General features: G+C 41.3%; 1 protein-coding gene across 1 annotated transcript in view; it reads right to left on the reverse strand.

Annotated features, from left to right (window-relative positions):
- Sorcs3 (sortilin related VPS10 domain containing receptor 3) overlaps positions 1-13,102 on the reverse strand; it is a 278,227-nt gene extending 265,125 nt beyond the window's left edge. The window contains exon 1 of the mRNA XM_050146022.1: positions 12,947-13,102. Coding sequence (XP_050001979.1) covers positions 12,947-13,102 — 156 coding nt within the window. The remainder of the gene's footprint in view (positions 1-12,946) is intronic.
- Positions 13,103-19,189: the final 6,087 nt, after the last annotated feature.

The raw sequence follows: 19,189 nt of genomic DNA on the forward strand, positions 1-19,189 counted from the left end.
CCCAGAGGCATTTGAAGATCTTTGGGTATTCGCAGTAGTAAGAAAATCTGAGCTTCCCCTAACAGTTTTTCTTGATGTGCAGTATAAAACTGTTATTCAGATTTTGTACTGATTTGACAAACACACGAAAGAGACACCATAAAGAGGGTGGTTTCCTTCGAACCACGTTTTCAGCCCAGGGTCATTGGCTCCATTAACTCTGGACCTGTGGATAAGAAGAACAAACAGGGCAAAAGGTTGTGGTGGGACGCAGCTGCTGCCCTTGTGGCAGGCAGCGTGCAGGAACCAGGAGAGATTCGGGACAATTTCTGTCTCTCAGGGGCATGGAAGGTAGACTCATCTTAAAGTTTGAGTTTTGTTGTTAAAACTCCACAGATAAAGTTTGTCTAGGAAAATTTCTTCCAAAAACTTGTCTTTGTTTTGAGTGTTTCTTTTTTAAAATTTGCTTGCTCATTTGGTGTGTGTGTGTGTGTGTGTGTGTGTGTGTTAGACATATTTATATGAGCATGTGCATATTCAGGTGCCTGTCTGTATAAGTAGAAAAAAGATGTCAAGAATCCTGTAGTTACTCTCCATTTACTTTTTGAGATGAAGTCTCCCACTGAACATGGAGTTACCTCATTGGCTAGTCTGGCTGGCCAATGAGCTCCAGGGATGCACCTGGATCTCCTCGCCCTTCCAGAGCCTTGGATACGGTTGAGTGCTTCTGTGCCCAGCTTTCACGCAGGTGCTGGAGATCTGAATCCGGGTCCTCATGCTTACACCAAAGGCACTTTACCAACTGACACATCTCTCCTGCCATGCTTTGAACTTTGGAAAAATAAATAGAGCTATCTAGATAAAGAATAGGGAAAGAGTGGAGCCTGAGTAACTGGGTGAAAGAGAAAGAAAATTAAAACTCCAATTACAACCGTCTCCATGGTGAACTGAAGGGTTCTGCTGTATCCCACAAGCTAAGGAAACAGTTAATGTTGTATTTTAAGGCCACCTGGAACACATTCATGTCAACCAAACATTTTTCTGTAACTTCTGACATATCTGAGGATCGGATCTCTCATCCCTTTCAGATGTAAAAGAAGAACAGAAATAAAATGCCAACAGCAAAACAAGTAGTTTTCATAATACATAAGTAAGCTTCTATCTTAGTCATCTTTTGGATTTTTTTTTCCTTTTTCAGTGGCCTTCAAGATCACCTTTTTTTCTTGCACTCTTCATGACTTCAGAGTTACCAAACACAAAAGCATGGGGGCCTGGGTATCATTCACCAAGACCTGTTGGTCACTGGCTAAGGGCTATTCCTTGGTATTAATGCCTAGCAGTGCTAGAGCAGACTGTACACAGCGTTGCTTGGCTGCCAAAGGCTTTGGGGGAAAGACCTCAGAAAAACAAATGCAGATATTGGCTGTCAAAATAGGAGGGGAAACACATAGGATGAAAACACCCAAAGTCTATAAGCAGAACATCAATATTGCTAACTAAAACTGGATGCCTCATGGAACTCAGTGACAAGGATAAGTGTTTCCTTCTTTTTTTAAAGTTTTATTTTATTTAATTAACATATTTTAATTTAATTTACATACGGACCACAGTTTCCCCTCCCTCTTTTCCTCTCATCCCCCCCACTCCTCCTCATCCACTCCTCCTCTCTCCGTTAGGAAAGGGGCAGGCCTCTCATGGTCTTGAACAAAGCATGGCACATCAAGTTGAGGTGGGACTGAGATCCTCCCCCTGCACAAAGTGTTTCATTCTCGTTAATGAGGGGTTGAAATAATTCACAAATAAACTTCAACTGTTGATATGTGGATTACATAGAAAATTAAAATCAAAGGATGACCATTTTGTGTCTTGTGTCTACAGAACTGTCACTACTGCAATACACTCCATGACCTGTTCTGTTGAACACCCAGCTTTCTGCCTTCCTCCCTCATTCTAATTCAACATTTCTGTGGAGTCTCCATTTGTAGGATTTCCCTGGCCTGGAGCCAATTCCTCCTCTTCTCCCACTCCCAGAACTATTTTGCTCAGACAGAATATCAATCTGCTCCATCACACATTTCGGTTGCTCTTTTGAGTGGATGAAAATGTATTGGATAGAGTTCCTCCCCACCTACTACTTCCTGTCTTGATTAAAACAGAAAGACAGACAAGAGAAATACTCAACTATTTTCTCTTTCCATTCCATTCTTCCTCCTCTGCCAAGACCACGTCCTCTGTTCCTTGCCATGAATGAAATAGTTCTGGACTTTTCTCAACAATTCTGAGGACGATATGCATGCCTGTATTTGAAGTAAAAAGGCAGTGCGCTATAATTTAATTTTCTCTCTCATATTCAACCTGCCATTCTTCACATAATCAGGGTCATAAATGCAGAGTCAAATTTCATCTTCCCGACATTAATACACGCCAGTCCTTCAAATGCAAACAACTGTGACATTCGACTTCACAAAAAATCACCAAGAGCCCAAACTACTCTTAATTAAGACATTTAAAAGTTGCTTTTGTTATATTTAATGAATGGTATATTATGCTGCAATGAAACATGCCACACTACAAATACTTCACAATGCTTCCAATTAAAACTCACTTCACTTATGCCAATCGACAACACTAGTGTTCCACACTTCATTCAGTTTGTGAATTGGAAATGAACTGGTTAGTGAAAAGGGTGCTTCTTTTCTAACGAGTTTGGTAATCAAGGCATCTATTTTAATTTCAAATTGGATAGATTGGGGGAAATTGCAAGACTAAATGACTGGTACTAATTAGAATTATAAAAATATTCATCATGCCAGGGAATTAACATGGGGGTCTGATTTTCCTACATTTGCATATTGCTTAAATTTTGGGGAGAAAATCTTGACAAATTGTCTTCTCTTTAGCAAATTGAACAAACACTATATCTGTTTTAGTCCTTCTTTTCATTTAGAGCATAATACATATTCATGATTTGTAAATGAAGTTAAATGATTTCAACTTCCATCTTCATTACCATATTAAAGATGTTGTCTCCATAAGCTTTAAAGCCTTCAGATCATAGCATTATCTCTTTAAATGACAAATAATTTACCTTAATCTATATATTAACCTGAAGATTTGAACAAACCAATGAAAGCAGATCTAAGTGGATACCCCACCTCTATTTCATCAACTACACAACTACTTTGTCACTCTAGGAGGAACTCGGCCCTATAATGTCCTATAATTGGGAAGTGGTTTAATGGATTCTTCTCCTACAAATTTTATTCTGACAAGTGTCATCAACTGAGAACTAAGCCAGAAGAACCTTCGATTTCATTGAAGGCTCAGTAGTGGAACTAAGTTTGTGGTGCCATGATGGCAGAATTCATTGTAACTGGGTCTTGTATAAACTGGCTCGTGTTGGACATCTGCACTAAGGCCACTGGGAGGCTGTCAGCCTATCAGGTAGAATGAAGTGATGGTGGACACACCACAGTCAGACCCGGGGAGAAAGCAGAGAGCAGGCTCGGTTTTGTGTCCTTGAACAAGCTAGTGAGCCCTTCAAGACCCTTCTATACATCTGCAATTCAGAAACCATCACTTCCACTTGCAGACACCTAGGAGAATTTGGTGCAACCATGTGCATAAAAAGCCAGTGCTCGATAAAGAGGTGGTAACTTGGGATGTACATCTCCATTTCCAGGGCCCACCCGGATGTCTGACGGCTGGTAAGGTGACACGGGACATGTAAACGTTCCAAGGAATGAGGCTCAGCACTCCGGGTATGCCTCCACTCCTTGGCTGCAGCAGTATTTGTTTCCATTACAGCTGTCAAATCAAATAAGCAAATACTAATTAAATTTTGGGATACAGCTGGAATATTCTTCCAAAACACTATCAGAATAAATGACTTCCTTAACATCTCTCTATAGTGGATGCCTTCTAAATAATAAAGCCTATATTTGTGTCTGAGTTGTAAATAATATAGATTGAGCTTCTGTCCAACAAGAGCACAGTTTTTCTTGAGGAAAAAAAATCTTTTCTCTAGCTTCACGGTTCTAAAGGATCATAGTGAGAAACAAAGCTAGAGGGAAGACAGGCTTTGGGCTGAGTACATTCTGAAGTCGGGAAACTGCTACAGCGTAGTGCCTCTGGTGAATGGATTTAAATACCTATTTCAACTGATTTCACCTAAATCAGCCCTATATACACCTGAATCCCTTTCTAATAGTGCTACCTTATACTTGGCATGAATGAACTCTACCTGGAAGATTACCCTTCAGACACTTCTAATTATAAATGCAGTCTAATGGAATTGGAGAAAATTTGGAAAACAAATTCTATTTGAAACTCTATAACTACTATCCCATTACTAACAAACCCCATTGCTATTTGGGAATATTTCTTTCCATTTTAATTTAATTTTTATTACATTTTTCTTATTCTTGGAAGGCTACAGACATGTGTTTACAATGAAATAGCACCATTTCCAACACACACACTCCTTCAACTCTCTCCATATTCCCCCTTGTAATCTCACAATTTTTTTTAATAACAGCCCATTAAAGTCAATTAGTGGTGTCCAGAGGTTCATAAGTATGGGGTCATCAACTGCATTATGGGAAAATGACCAGTAGCCACAGCCTCAAATCAGAGAAGGAGAATTCTCTCTTCCGCAGTAGCTAGCAACTACCAAATGCTCCTCAGTAATTTTGGAAATGAGTGAGGTAGCTACCAAGCCTGACAACTAAAATTTAATTCCAAGGATTGACTTTGGATTAATCTTCATAGAAGAAGAGAATTGGAACCTAGTCCTAACCTTATAATTCTAAAATCTAAAGTCCTTCTTCCTGCCTTTTCTTCCTCTATTCCTCTCCCACCCTTTTCTTTTTCTGTTCCTCCTTCCCTCCTCCCTTCTCTTCCCTTCCTTTCTCTCTGCCATATTTGTTCCATACTCATTTTTAAAAGTACTTTTTTACCATGTATTATTACACTTATATATTTGATGTACTCCAACACATGCACATATATGCATATATATTAGGCATAAATGTAAATCTACAATATCACATGGTTATTATCATTGAATTAATGGCTGTATATCAGGACATCAAGAGCATTTACTATAACTTAAAGTTTCTTCATGTGGAGCATTTATTGTGTTTCTACCCATTTTGTACATTATAAATGATTTTGATAAGTATTAAACCTAAAACTTCATGTCAATGTTTCAAATAGTATCAAATTATGAATATGTGTATGTCTCATGGTAAGTTTACCAAGATATTTTCCAGGAAGCAAAGTCATTTAAAGCCAATAGATATTATTTTGGGATAAGAGTCCCACCACAAGTGTGCCAGCACTGGTGTAGAAAGCAATATATCTTTAAAAATGAAGCTTGTTCATTTTAAATGGACATCAGAAGGTCGGAGTGTAGAGCTAGCCACACTAGTTAGCCATACAGGCCAGGCAGTGGTGGCACACACCTTTAATCCCAGCTCTCGGGAGACTGAGGCAGATGGGTCTCTGTATGTTCAAGGCCACCCTGGGCTACACGAGACTGAATCTGTCTAAAAGAGAAACAGAGCTCACACCTTTAATACCAGTACTTGGGAGGGAGTTACATGCCTTTAATCCTAACACTAGAGATAGAGACAAGAAGGGATATTGCTGGACAAAGAGAGGATTATTAGATGGGAAGAGACAGGAGCTCAGGATTCGGTCTGGGGACTTGCAAGACAGAATACCCCATTTGGTCTCTGGATTTGGTAGACGTAAGAACTAGTGGCTGGCTGCTCTGCTTCTCTGATCTTCAGGCACGCTCTATTTGTTAGATCACAAACAAATTATCACCACATTTCCTCAAGAATTCTCTAGATCTGCTGGGTCAGCTCAATAACAATAAATGCTGCATGTGGTGAGATCTAATTCTCTATATTTGTTGATATTGGATGTTTCTCCCTAAAGCATTTCTTCTTCTATATCGTTTCCCTGACTTTAGCCTTCTAAATTTTCTTTTGAGGAACGTGTCTTTTGACTGTTCCATCATAAATGTAACCAGCTGAAAGTCATCTGCATGATACATTAGAAACTGATCTGATAACAGCCCCTGCGGAGGGCAGAAGACAGTGAGGGAAAAGGAACACGTGAAGTTAGGAGAGTCGGGTGGTGTTTTTTGAACAGGGATCTGGATTCGTGGGGGGGGAGGGGGATACTGTTTATTCAGGAGGCCCAACACACTTGTCTCTGTGTGTAAATTATCATTGACTTTAAATTCATGATCCTCGTTTCAACAGTCAGGTACTGTCATACCAGAGTGAGCGGTTAAAATGCAGGCGGAGAGCAGAGCGTGAATAAAAGATATTGCCTGGACAGGAGGACAAAAGCTTAAAGACAGAGAGGGACTAGCAGCATCACTGAGTCCTGCTAGAAAACTAGAAGTCCGTGGTGAGGGTATTAAATAACAGGGTTGAGTTAGGGTAACAACACGAGCACACAGAATCAGCACATACATACACATAGTGTCAGTCTATGAGAAAGCATGAAGAAGAATACAGAGAAGACTAAAAAAATTGAGCTTCCTGGTGTCCCTGAAACTATAGCCACCTCCCAAGATTATAAATGCCCTATGATTAAATTTCTACCACGGGAGAAAAGGAATTATTACCTATCTGGGTGCTGTGCAGCTGTGTTCTCTGAGTTCTGGAGGGAAGCTTCAGAAAACTCAGGAAGTAAACAACTCCCAAGTCTCAGGAAGCCCCTGAAACTGACTAGATGAATAAGGCACCTTAATCCCCAAGTTATATAAGCAGTAAAGACTGCCGAGAGGATTCAGACCAGATCATCTGCCTAGAAAAAACTCTGACCTATTGAACTGCATGCAATTCGTGCAGAGAATCAAGGGCTGAAATTTTGCAGGTCATCGCCTATGCTAGAATGGGCTTTTATTTAATGATGTCCATGCTCCTATAACAAACCCATCACTCATTCTTCTGTATGTAACCACAGTGAGCTCACTGTTTCACCAAGTGGACCACGGCAGTATTGTGATTCTGGCCTGTCATTAATTCTCTATCTGCAGTAAGTACATTTTTACTTACATCTCCATAGGAATAGTGGCAAAGAATGCTGGGTTATTTCTTTCATTATTTTACTAAACACTCTTTTTCTCTTAAGGAATAGGTCAGGCTCCTTAAATGATGAGCTGGTTACGTTACAGCATCAGCTTGATACAGCCTAGACACATCTGAGAAGGGGATGGGGATACCTCATTTTTTCTTCCATCAGATTGGTCTATTGAATACTAGTGAGATATTGTCTTAATTTCTAATTGGTGTTAAGAAGGACACTTAACTGTGGGCAGGGTCATATCCAGGCAAGTGGGCCTGGACTGTATATGGAAGGTAGCTGGGCAAGTTAGAGGCAACAAGCCAGAAAGCGGTGTTCTTCTGCTGTTTATGTCTCAAGTTCCTGTCTTAGGTTCCTGTCTTGGCTTCTCTGTACCTAGTAAGATGAGATTAGCCCTCTCCTCCTCAAGTTCTTTTGGCCATGGCGTTTCTCAGAGCAATAGAATAGCAAGCGAGAACACACGCATACCTAAAAGCAGACGCACTGACTCGCAAATCTGGGAGTTGATATAAAGTGACAGGCTGGGAAGGACCCAGGCCACTGGATCTGCAATTGTGCCGAAGGTTGTTCCGAGTTAATTGCATTCTCGTGAGCATTAACAGCTGGAGGTTGGTACTAATCAGGGTTTTTTCTGTACCACCATGGCAATTACATTAATCCAGTTTTATCACTCAGAATTCAGGTCAGATAGATTGATGAAAACTTTTTAATTCCACAGGGTATCTTGAACTGTGTCTCTCAGTCACTCGGTGACTGTTCCACAACCCAGGATACAGTGGGCACACCCCTGCTGCCCCGATGAAAACACTGTACAAACAGTGCCCCTGTAATAGGTGACTATGTTAATGGGCTTTTCTTTGTCTTAAATGATACACAAATCCATTTTTATGAGAATAGGAGATGGTCTAATGAAAACGCCAAATTTTTCTTTAAATAAAAAATGTCTTTTGGTCTATTTCTATTCCATGGATGACAAGCTTCAAAACCACGGCCATTCCCAGCTAATCCTCAACAGCTTTATCCCCACCAGATGCAGAGACACAAAGCCGGTTTCTGCCAATGGCTACTGAGGAAGTTATCATCACCTACTAATCCCGAAGGATCTGAATACAATTACATTTTAATCTGAGGGTTTAGAATGAGAATATAAATGAAAGGCACAGCTTCATTTGTATCCCACATTCCAGAAGCACAACTTTAAATTTCCTTTTGAATTTTGAAGCCCTGCACAACAACACAGCTATCATCGAATTCTCCAGGACCTTCTCCTGACCTGGCATAGCAACCACAGGTATGGTCCAATTGGCAAAGTTTGCATGGGACATGCACGCTCTGCACCAATACTCACATTAGCATCATTGTGCCTAAAGCTGCATCCGCTGCTCAAACAGCTCCTCGATCCAGCAGCTACTTTGTGGCTGAGAAGGGGTGATCCAGAAAACCTGTCATTCACTAGGATAGAAATCTTAGCTCTGAAAGAGGTAGATATGCTAAATGCCTTGACTTAATCAATAGACTAGAAGTATACACATTGAGATTCACACTGTGCTGTAATTATTAATGGATTATTGATCAATTAAAATGAAAATCAGAGTGTCTGGATGTAATTCAGATGATTAGATGCTTGCCCTGCATACATGAAACCCTTGTATTGACCCCCCTAACATTACTTAATTAGTTAATATAATTTATACTAAGAAAGTATCATATTAGCAAGCACTGGGAATATGCCTCAGTGGGTGTTGTTGCTGTGTGCTTGCTGTGCCAACATGATGACCTGAGTTCAGCAGTCAGCTTCAAGCAAAAGCTCAGTAAAGCTAACCGTGGAAGCCAGGTGTGACCACAGGTCATTTTTAAACCTAGCTGTAGGTAGGTGGGGCCGTGGATATAGGAGGGGCCACAGAGCTCCGTGACCAACCACTCTAGCAGTAATGGTCACTGCAGGTTCGATGAAGAGATCTTGTTTTAAAAATAAAGTGGAGAGCAATTGAGGAGGCAATCTCTCTGATCTTCGTGCACACACACACACGAGAGAGAGAGAGAGAGAGAGAGAGAGAGAGAGAGAGAGAAGGAGTGGGTGCGGAGAGAGGAAGAAAGTGGGTGGAGAAACTCCTTAGTTTCATGCCAGCTCCCAAATACTGTAACAGTTAATTTTCATTACCTTGGGTAATATTTAAGAAAGTGCTTTTCACGTTGAAATGTCAGCAATTCTAGATGAGTATAGTCCCAAAGTGCCTGAAAACAATGGAATCTGAAATCTCTTTGGATTCTTCATTTCCGAACTCCCAAACAAGCTGAATTGGCTAATTTCATCTCGCCACAAAGATAGTCATAGAAGCTTTGCAATCCTGATCCCCATGCAGAAAAAAAATGTCTATTTTTAACTCTCCCCCACAATGAGTGCGTCCCCATGCCAGGGGGCTATGCATCTGTGAATACAAAGCATGTGCCCATTTTTGAAGGAACCACACTGAGCCCCTTGTCAGCCTGAGGTATGTTTAGACATGCGGCTTCTATAAAACGAGGACAGCAGCTAGTTCTACAAGCCCCCGTCTTCAAAATCTATCTCAAACTCCTTCAAAAATGCTATTTTAGTAAGATTATTGGGCCTTCCAGCTAAACCAAAGGAACACAATATAAACTGTCTTAGCTAAAAATGGAGAAGCAGGCTGGTAGAAGGATGGAACCTATCCCTTACAAGACAACACAGCATCCCACGAAAAGGAAGCCTGTTTGCGAGATGAGAGGACGGAAGTAGCCTTGCTTTTATCATTTCCATCTGGACAACTATGATTTACTACTGCCTTTCATTTCCTCAACCTCAAAGCTTGCTATAAAATACCTCCAAAGATTCCTATCGCCAGGAATGAATCCTGAGTGTTTCCTAAGTACTGAGGCCTTTTATTTCAAAATGCAAGGGGGTAGGAGAGTCTATAGGGAGGCCACAGCAGGAGCTGGCAAAAGAATTAGGAAGAAGTGGATAGCTCAAAATGCAAAAAGCAAAAGGAATTGGTCAAGAGCCCCAGCCCTGCTCCTCTGGAAGCAGAAAAGACTTTGAAGGAAGAAGCAAAGGCCTCATGATTTTTCCATCAGTGCCTTTTTTTTTCCAAATTAGATCTGCTAGCAAGTCTTCTGCAGCTCTGGGGCATCAGCTTGAAAAGTAAAGCAATTGGATATCATCCCTTTAAAATATCATTCAATTAGATCTTTTGTAATACATACAACGTAAGGAGATAGCCTTACTGATTCTAAAGAAATTGCTAGTGCATTTCATCAAAGGCACAATAATGGAAACATCGATTCACTCTCACCACAAACATCTCCCTGTGATGCTTGCAGTTACCTTAATGCCAGCACTTTTCATTTTCCCTAGAAGAAAACAGCTGCCTCCACGCATGCACACCAGAGAGAGCCCTAGCCTGAAACAGCACGTTTGTATATCAATCCCAGCTACCCTGGTATCTTCATTTGCTACTGCACAGACAGAGCATCACTCTTCTGGACTCTAGACCACTACATTACCAATCAAAATAAAGGAAAAAAAAACTCCCCCGCATAGACAGGGAGAGGTGTTTTATGCCGCCTCTGCAAATGTTGCCAGGGGCTTCACGTCCCTCAGCGTGCCATTTATTCAAAGGAAGAATGGCCACGGACTTGATAGAAGCCGTGGTAGAATAGTCAGCCACTTTCAGCAGAACGTGTCAACAAGAAAAAGTACCGAAGGAATAACATATCTGGAAATGTGCGGTGTGATTAGGAAAATCCATCAACACCCGCTGCCATGTTACAAATATTTATTCTGAGGGGGAAAAAAAAGTCATCAAGTCTGAGAATATCTTGGAGGCATTACATCCACAAGCATACTCCATGAGCAATGCCCCTGAAATTCCTGGTGCTGTGGAAATGGAGGAAAAGGACACAGGGGATAACACGAGACATAGTGCATTTGCTTTAACGACCTCTTGGTGTGAGGGGTCTGTTGCCTCTAACCTAGCTTGCCTCTGTTAAAATATACTTTAAGTGCTTTGGGCTTCATCTAAATGAATTACCAACCAGCTGTTTAACAACATCCAAGTAATTTATTTTTCTTTCAATATAGCTTCAAATCTTCTGGCTACACTAAGCATCGAAGCTCACAGACTGCCTGACATTTGGCTAAGTCTTTCACACAATATCCACTTGATGCCATGAAAGAAACATATTTGCAATGGCTTGAGCTCTGCAAATGTCATGCGGGGATCCTCAGGGGATTGCACTAAGCACCTGGTGCCCACCATGAGGTTCTGCTAACGAGAGATGCAAAGGTTATGTTGAAATTATTGTTTAAAGGTGCTGACATCACACACACATATTCACCGCCACATATTTAAAGTAGATACTGAAGAGCAACTGTTTCAGGTCCTTGGAGAGCAGAGAGAAGAAACAATTTCATCTGGACTATTCTGTGACTATCTCTATGCGAGATAGTTCTTGCAATTATCTTTTTCCTTTGACTGACTGATCCCATAATATTATTGCATAAACAGTTGGCATATGAACTAAGGTCCTGGGAGGTGATAGGAAATAGGATGAGAATAATGTAGTCTCTATTATGAAATATAAGTTGAACAAATATAATAGGTTCAGTTCTGCAGCATTTAAACATCCATTCAATGATGGAGTCACCTAGCAGACATTCAGCAACAAGGCAAAACAGTAGATCCGACCTTACAAATTGGGAAGAAGAAATTAAGGAAAAGATGCAGCCCAGCTTCTTATGCTGCAGCTAAATTGGAGAATACTAGATGACAGCCAGCAATAGTGTGTAGTGGCATTTCATTTGTATTTTAATAAATACAAGTTATTTATTTATTTAATAAATAAAGTTTGCCTGAATGTGAGAAAAGTAAAACAGCCACACGAGCCAGCCTTAGAGACCAGGCAGCAATGACACACCTTTAATCTCAGTAGCCACACTAGCTTGCCATAGAAACCAGGCAGTAGTGGTGCACGCCCTTAATCCCAGAACTGGAGAGGATTATAAAATGGGAGGAAACAGCTCTCAGTCTCATGCTGAAGTTTCCTGGAGGCAGGACCACCATTTTTGAACTGAGGTCAAGGTAAAAAGCCAGTGGCTTCTGACCTTCAGGTTGAACCCCAATATCTGTCTCTGAGTTTTATTAATCGTGCTTCAGTAGCAGATAAAGATCAGGAGTTCTTTATAAGGTATGTTGAAGTTTCTGAAGCATGTCGGAGGCAATGTCAGGTACATAGCAGAACACATGGATTTTCAGGTTGAAAGAGAAGTGCTCTGGGGCCACTACATTTAATTTATTTTCAGAAAATACCAGAGACTTTCTTGACGCTTCCCTTACACCCCTAGAAAGCAAGGGTATACTAAAATTTCACCAAATCAAGACAGCAGAGTATGATGGAATGCACCCTAGATACAGAACCTGACAGTAGTCATTCTCACTCTAGCTCCCCCAGCTCAAAGATGGAAGAGGACGGACAAGAACACTGACTCCTGCACCTTTGTTAGAGGGTGTCACTACAAAACCACAGTGATGACACCCCCCTTCCCAACCTCACAGTGACTTAGAAAAGAAAGTAAAGTGATTAAATGTTAGAGGAAGTCATTATAAGACTATGAATGAAAAATAAATATTGCCAATAACATATATGAACACACACACACCTACCCCTATATATTTTGACACTGAAGAGTAAGAAAGCAAAGTTTATTGCCAAAGACAAAACCAACATGGTTGGAATAATGAAATGTCACCAATTCTCTCCAAAATCTAAGCAGAACAAACAAGTACTTTTCACAGAGGAGACCCCAGGCAACAACTTATAAACATGAGCAGTGTTTGTTCACCTTCTGGTCCAAGCTGTAGGCCAGCACCCAGTCCTCCTGCTTGGGGTGGAAGAGCAGGCTCTGGATGTAGAAGGTGAGCCGGTATTTCTGGTAAGTTGCCCCTTCATCTGAGCTGATCAGTATACTGCTCTCCATCTCCGGATCGCTGAGAAGCATGATCTAATGACAAAGCAGAGGCGGAAGTAAGGACGGGATTAGTAGGGTGGAATGAGCATGAATAATACACATTGTTCCTTTCTCCCCAGATTTACTGAGCTGGAATAGGGTGTGAGTCTAGGTCTACATACGAAAGGAGGTTTCAGTTCGTATTAATTAATCTTCGAAGTGATGAGCACAGGAATGATGGTCCTCCATCCTTTGACACTAGTTCTAACTCAACGATACCTTTGTTAGAGAAATTGCCCAAAGCACAAATCCACAGAGGTCCTTTAGGAAATACTGCTGCCCTGGGGTTGACACCCAAGCAAAGTAGAGAAGCAGGATGATCCAAAGGCTTTGGCATCAGGAAAGTTTGCATCTCAAAAGTCTTATACGTATTGTGGCATGGGGAAGCTCTTAAACTGTGGGAGTCTTGGTTTTTTCAATATTAACTTGAGTCTGACATTACCCAAAGTACCCTTCAACACATGATATAAGTTGCGTTTCTTTCTTTGTTTGTTTTGTTTTCTATTTTAACTTTTTGTTTATTCTTTGTGGATTTCATATTTTGCATCCTGATCCCACTCACCTCCCTATTGCTTTGAATCCATCCTCTGCCCTTGAAGCCAACTCCCCCTAGGTCAAATAAAATTTAAAAGAAAAGAAAAATCTCGTCATGGACGTTGTAGTATAACACGGTGAGTCGCAAATATACGCTTCCAGTCCATACATCGTATCTGCAAGTGATCACTACAACAAGTCATCGGTCTGGTTTGAGGCCTCTGGTTCCTGCTCCACTAGCCACACTAGGCCCTCACTTGGACCCCTCTTGGCTGTCCTGTTGTTGCCTTATGTCATGGAGATTCTGCAGTTTTGGGTTTGCTGGACCAGCCCCTTCACGAGCTCCAGCACCTCCCAGATCAGTGGATGTTGGGAAGGGCAAACTTGTAGCCCTGCTTCTGAGTCTCGGTGGTGGGGTCAGTGAACCAGTTCTCCCTCATCCTCAGCCCCAGGTGAGCTCTCCAGCACTGTTCCGGCTAACACACCTGATGCAGCCGTGGCTCAGCCTTTAAAGGCTAGGCTCATGATCAGAATGTGAACTGTGCTCTTGACCAAGGCATTGCTTCGACTATTTAACTTTCTGTCCAAGGTGGTTCAGCTCCTACCCAGAGTGCTTGGATGGCATTTACTAACTCGGAAATGGTTGCCTTTGTGGTGCTTAAGGCCATTGGACAGACACTGACACTCTTTAGTATTTGGCGACTTTTTCTGTCCTTTCTGAAGGAATCTCTTTCTGGAACACCACATTCATCTGATCTTCCTTCTCATCTTTTGAACGTCGGACTTTGCTTGACTTTTCCTTTTAATGTGACTGTGATCTCTATTACTCATTACTACTTTTATTCTCTGTTCCTTTCCTTCTCTTTTCAGTTGGCATCTTCTAGCACACATTAAGTCCCCAAATGAGCATCACTCATCCCAGACTCGATCTTAGTTTCGGGACTGTAAGCACAGCCATCCACAGTTCTCCGCTTTGATACTCTACTCAGAAAACCTAGAATACAAAACACCCCATAGTGGTACTTCAGGCCCCGCCACTCTCAGCTACTCAGTATTTCCACAGCCACTCATAAGAAGGAGTGTGCCAGCATTGATGTCTGTCTTCTTTTTCTCATTCTCCTCCTAAATCCAGTCTTATCTTTTGAGTGGTGTGTGTCTGTCGTGTGTGTGTGTGTGTGTGTGTGTATGTTATAGGTAAAGTTGGAGGGTGTGCCCTGTCCCCTGCATGCAGAGGACAGACATTTTGTATCTCTTATATTAGGTTTTGAGACAGGGTTGCTCAATGAACAGAAATCTCACTGTTTTGGATAGGATACCTGGCCAGTGATCTCCCAGAATCCTCCTGTGTCCCTTTCCGAGTACTGCAGTTACCAAGCATGTACGGCCAGGCCAGACTTTTATGTGGTACTCTTAATAGTGTGGGACATGCCTCTGCCACCGCCTGTGGACTGACTTCTGGCTGAATCCCAACATCGAATCTGTTTTCTCCCTGATCGTTGCGATTATTCACAGTAAGAAAACTGACTCAGTCAAAAACTTCCACAAGTTGCTATTGTTTGCAGAGTGACTGACTGAGCAAGCATATCTATCTCCTACTAAATTCTACCCTTGTGGTGTATGGCCAACCATTGTTCAGGTTAACATTACATGGTGTAAAACATGGGGACTGAATAACAACAACAAAAAAAGTTTAAAAAAACAGAAACAAAAACAAACAAACAAAAAAAAAACAAAAGAAAACCCCTGTCTATGTTTTGTTAAATAAAACTGTTAACTAGCATGCTTTTTAAAAGCAAGCTTTTGAAGGGGTCTTTTAATTGCTGAGATTCACAATTCTTTTTCTCTTTTGTCCCTTCCCTCCTTCCAAAATAAGATCAGGCTTTTTCTCAAATACTTGCTTTGACATAATTGAGATAAGACATCATTAGTTATAAGCACGATTTTTTTTTAATGGATGCAGTTCAATAACCTTTTCGTTCATATGTGAAAATTCAGGGCAAAGCTCTTGTACGGACTAGTAGACACACAGCAGTCTCTTCCTCCTGTGAACTCTAAAGGGACAGGGGACCTGATGGGAGGGCGGGGCTGTAAGAGGACACTAGGAGAGATACTTGCAGGGCTTGTAGAGTCCGAGAGCATAGGTAACCAGGAAAGAACGATGGTCTCATAATAACTAGTTTCCTCACAGCACACGGTATCAACCCACTGGGTTGGTCATGCATTGTGAAAGGAAGTCATCATCCCTGGCACAGAAGAATTAAACTGCTTATTTTATGCAGAAATAAAAAGCTCCATGCCTATGATTTTAATTAGAAGATAAGGCCACCATCCTCAATGGACTTTATTTTATACCCCATGAGTTACAACACTCTGTATAAAATTTGCCATCAAATATCTTGTACAATGAATTCTCTTTCTCTTTCTGTGTGTACTCATGTTTGCACACATACGCACATGATGTACACACACAGAGGTGTACACACCAACACTAACATGTGCACAGACCCTGATACACATATGTGTGTGTGTGTATATATATATAGAAATGAATTTAGGAGGGATAGCTCAGAGGTAGAGTGTCTAGCTATAGAAATCAATGTACATATAATAAGGCATATTGACAGGGTGCAGGGCTTTTACAGAACTTCTGTTTGCAAGAGTACATTTTTATTGCAACCTTTCTCTGACTTGCTCTTCCAAAAACCTTTTATATACTTGGATCTCTGCAGCTTTGTCTCTTTCATGGCTCCGATGTCTCAATCCTGCTTTCTGAGAAGAATGAAAGAACTGGGAAATGTAGCCTACACTTTTAACCAGTGCAAGGAATGTCACCTGACAGTTTATCCAAACCTCACATAATTCCCATGAAACAAGTGTGGTTATTGCACTTTGCACATAAGGAAACTGAAGCTTGAAAAGACAGCCTCACTATGCCCTGAAGTCCTGCAATCCTGCCAGCTCCCCAGAACACACACCGAGTCCTCCGTGCTTTCTTAAAACATGTCTCCGTGCTTTCTTAAAACATGTCTACAAAATTCACTGAAAAAAATAACAGTAGCCTTAAGAAACCCTTACTCCTAGAACTCACTTTCTACCTCTGACCTAGAGGACAAGAACTCAATTAATAAGAATCAAATAAAAATCAACACACAATGTTACCTGTTGGTGCTGGGAAAAACGAGAACATACTACTAACACAAGTAAGCCAGGAAATGCTGTGTCCTGAGTTAAGCCTCAGGGTAAACTGTGCTTTACACATCATTATGCCAAATATATAGAGGAAATAATATCATGCCACACAAATTTTATTGTTAAGTGAAGGTTTCCATCCAAAGTTCTATGGGGTCAAAGCATTAAGTGGTGTAATGAGAGAGGTACAAGGAGTGGAAACGATCCTGTCGAATTGAAAGTCTGCATCAGTCCTCGGAGGGATTTTTAACAGCATTCCAATTAAATAATCCGTAGACTATGCATTTATGAACTAGCCGTGAGACTCTTGGTAAGGGTAAGAGAGGCAGGCTCTGCAGAAGCAAAGGAGCGGAGCATCTTCGCCTCTCCGTTCGTAATTGTTAGTGTGCAGGCCCAGAAGCTGCAGCGGGGGCTGTTGAGATTGTGTGCATTCTGTGTTTTTGTAGTTTTGACAATGTGAAAGGGACAGGGTGGAGGGAAAACCCGTGGAGGGCTTTCTTGGGTCTTGTTTTGCTTTTGCTTCCTTCTGCTTTGATTCGCTATCCAGCTTATCCTTACATAAAATCTGCACTGGGGAGCTGGGCAGTGTGATTCATTCCTATAATCTACCACATAGAAGACAGAGGCCTGAGAATCAGGAGTTCAAGGTCATCTCAATTACAGAGGGATTGAGACCAGCCTGGGCCACGTGAAACTCTGTCTAAAAACAAAAACAGATGTGCAATGGATATTGGAGAAGGAATGGGAGCTAGGTTATCAAATTATTAATGGGATAGACTCTGGGTGTAGATGTCTTTAATGCGAATGTTCAGTTTTTTACCTCACTTGAAAACACGAGGAAGTTACTGAATTTTTCAACCTTTCTCGTCTCCAGGAGGAGGAGATATTAATGGACCCCCACCAGAGTGTTGATTACAGGATTAAATGAGAAAAGCATAAAGGAGCCCAGCAGAGTGCAAGGCACAGGACCACGAAAGATATAACATCTTTATGTGTAAATAACCCATGACAAATGTACAATTAAGACCAGAAGGGAGGAAAACGAGACTGGATATGATAGAAGTGATCTGGGGAACAGCTCTATGCCAATGCATATGTAGGGGGAAGAAAGGGAGGAGCCAAGGTGTTGCCTTCCAAAGTATAAAAAGTTCTAGCACTGTAAGAAGGAAAATTCTAGAGATCTGAAGAGCAGGAGTGTGCACATATTAACAACGCTGTATTATACAATGATGTATGGGAGACAGTCTTGGGCATTTGTTAAGCAGGTAAAATTTTCTCTTTATGTCTGTGGTGTGTGTGTGGGGGGGGTGAATTCATCATAACTAAAAATTTAGAAGAATCGAAAAGAAAACAGCACATAATGGATTTGACATTAATTTAGATCTATTTTTGCATGACTGAATAATAATTTTCTATATACTACTAGGAAATAGCAACATTGCTTCTGCTATGAATGAAAACCAGTGGGATGTCAGTTTGCTCAATACAATTGTTACTTTAAAGGGCCACTTTCATCTCACCCTGAGAGGGCGTAGTCCATGGTGGTCTGAAACATACCAATGCCTTATTGGTGACAGTCTTGGGCATCTAGTCTCTAAGGATTCGACCATCCCATCCACTATAAATGAACTGCCTGGGCTTCACATGAGTGAGACTGAAGCTTTGGCGTTCACCAACACACAAATGCTGCAACACCTTCCGTTTCTTGTTTATAATGCCTTTTACAGGGCAACTCTGGGAAAGCTGAACAACATCGGCCCTAAGTGTGCATTCCAAATTGTAAAAGATGCAGGTGGAAAACAGGAATCAAGCTCCTGGCTGAGTCTAACAACATCACCACAAACGTTACTATTCAATTACCTAGTCTATGTTTCTCTCTAATGCAACCTATGCAAGTGGTGAAAGCTAAACACTCTGTCTCTCATTCTACCCTGATGTCCCCCAAATCCAGGAAACAACTCTGTTCTGTGTTCTGAGAAGAGTTCAGAACAGGAGAAAGCAGACTATTCTCCTAACAGAAAAAGAGGGATGCTATGATTTACTATGCAATTGACTCCTAATGGTAGACCCTTAGTGCATTTAGTGATCAATAAGGAAAGGAAATGATACCAATATAGACTTGCGAAGAGTGTAAGAGAGATGGTAGCATAACTGACCCCCAAAGCACACGATGTAATTGCTATGTTGCTGAGGATAGACTTTCACACACGCAGATTCTATGCAGATATTCCCCTTCTCTGGCTCTTTTCTTGCACAGCCTTCAATGGTAATTCTCCATACAGAGATAAGGGAAACAGAGCGTGCAGATATTTCAACTGCAAAAGCTGTCTTGAGAGAAGTTTCTGATATCTGGCT

This window comes from Alexandromys fortis, unplaced genomic scaffold (assembly GCF_014885135.2).
Source record: "Alexandromys fortis isolate MF-2015 unplaced genomic scaffold, M_Fortis_MF-2015_v1.1 scaffold_16, whole genome shotgun sequence".
NCBI classification, from domain to species: domain Eukaryota; kingdom Metazoa; phylum Chordata; class Mammalia; order Rodentia; family Cricetidae; genus Alexandromys; species Alexandromys fortis.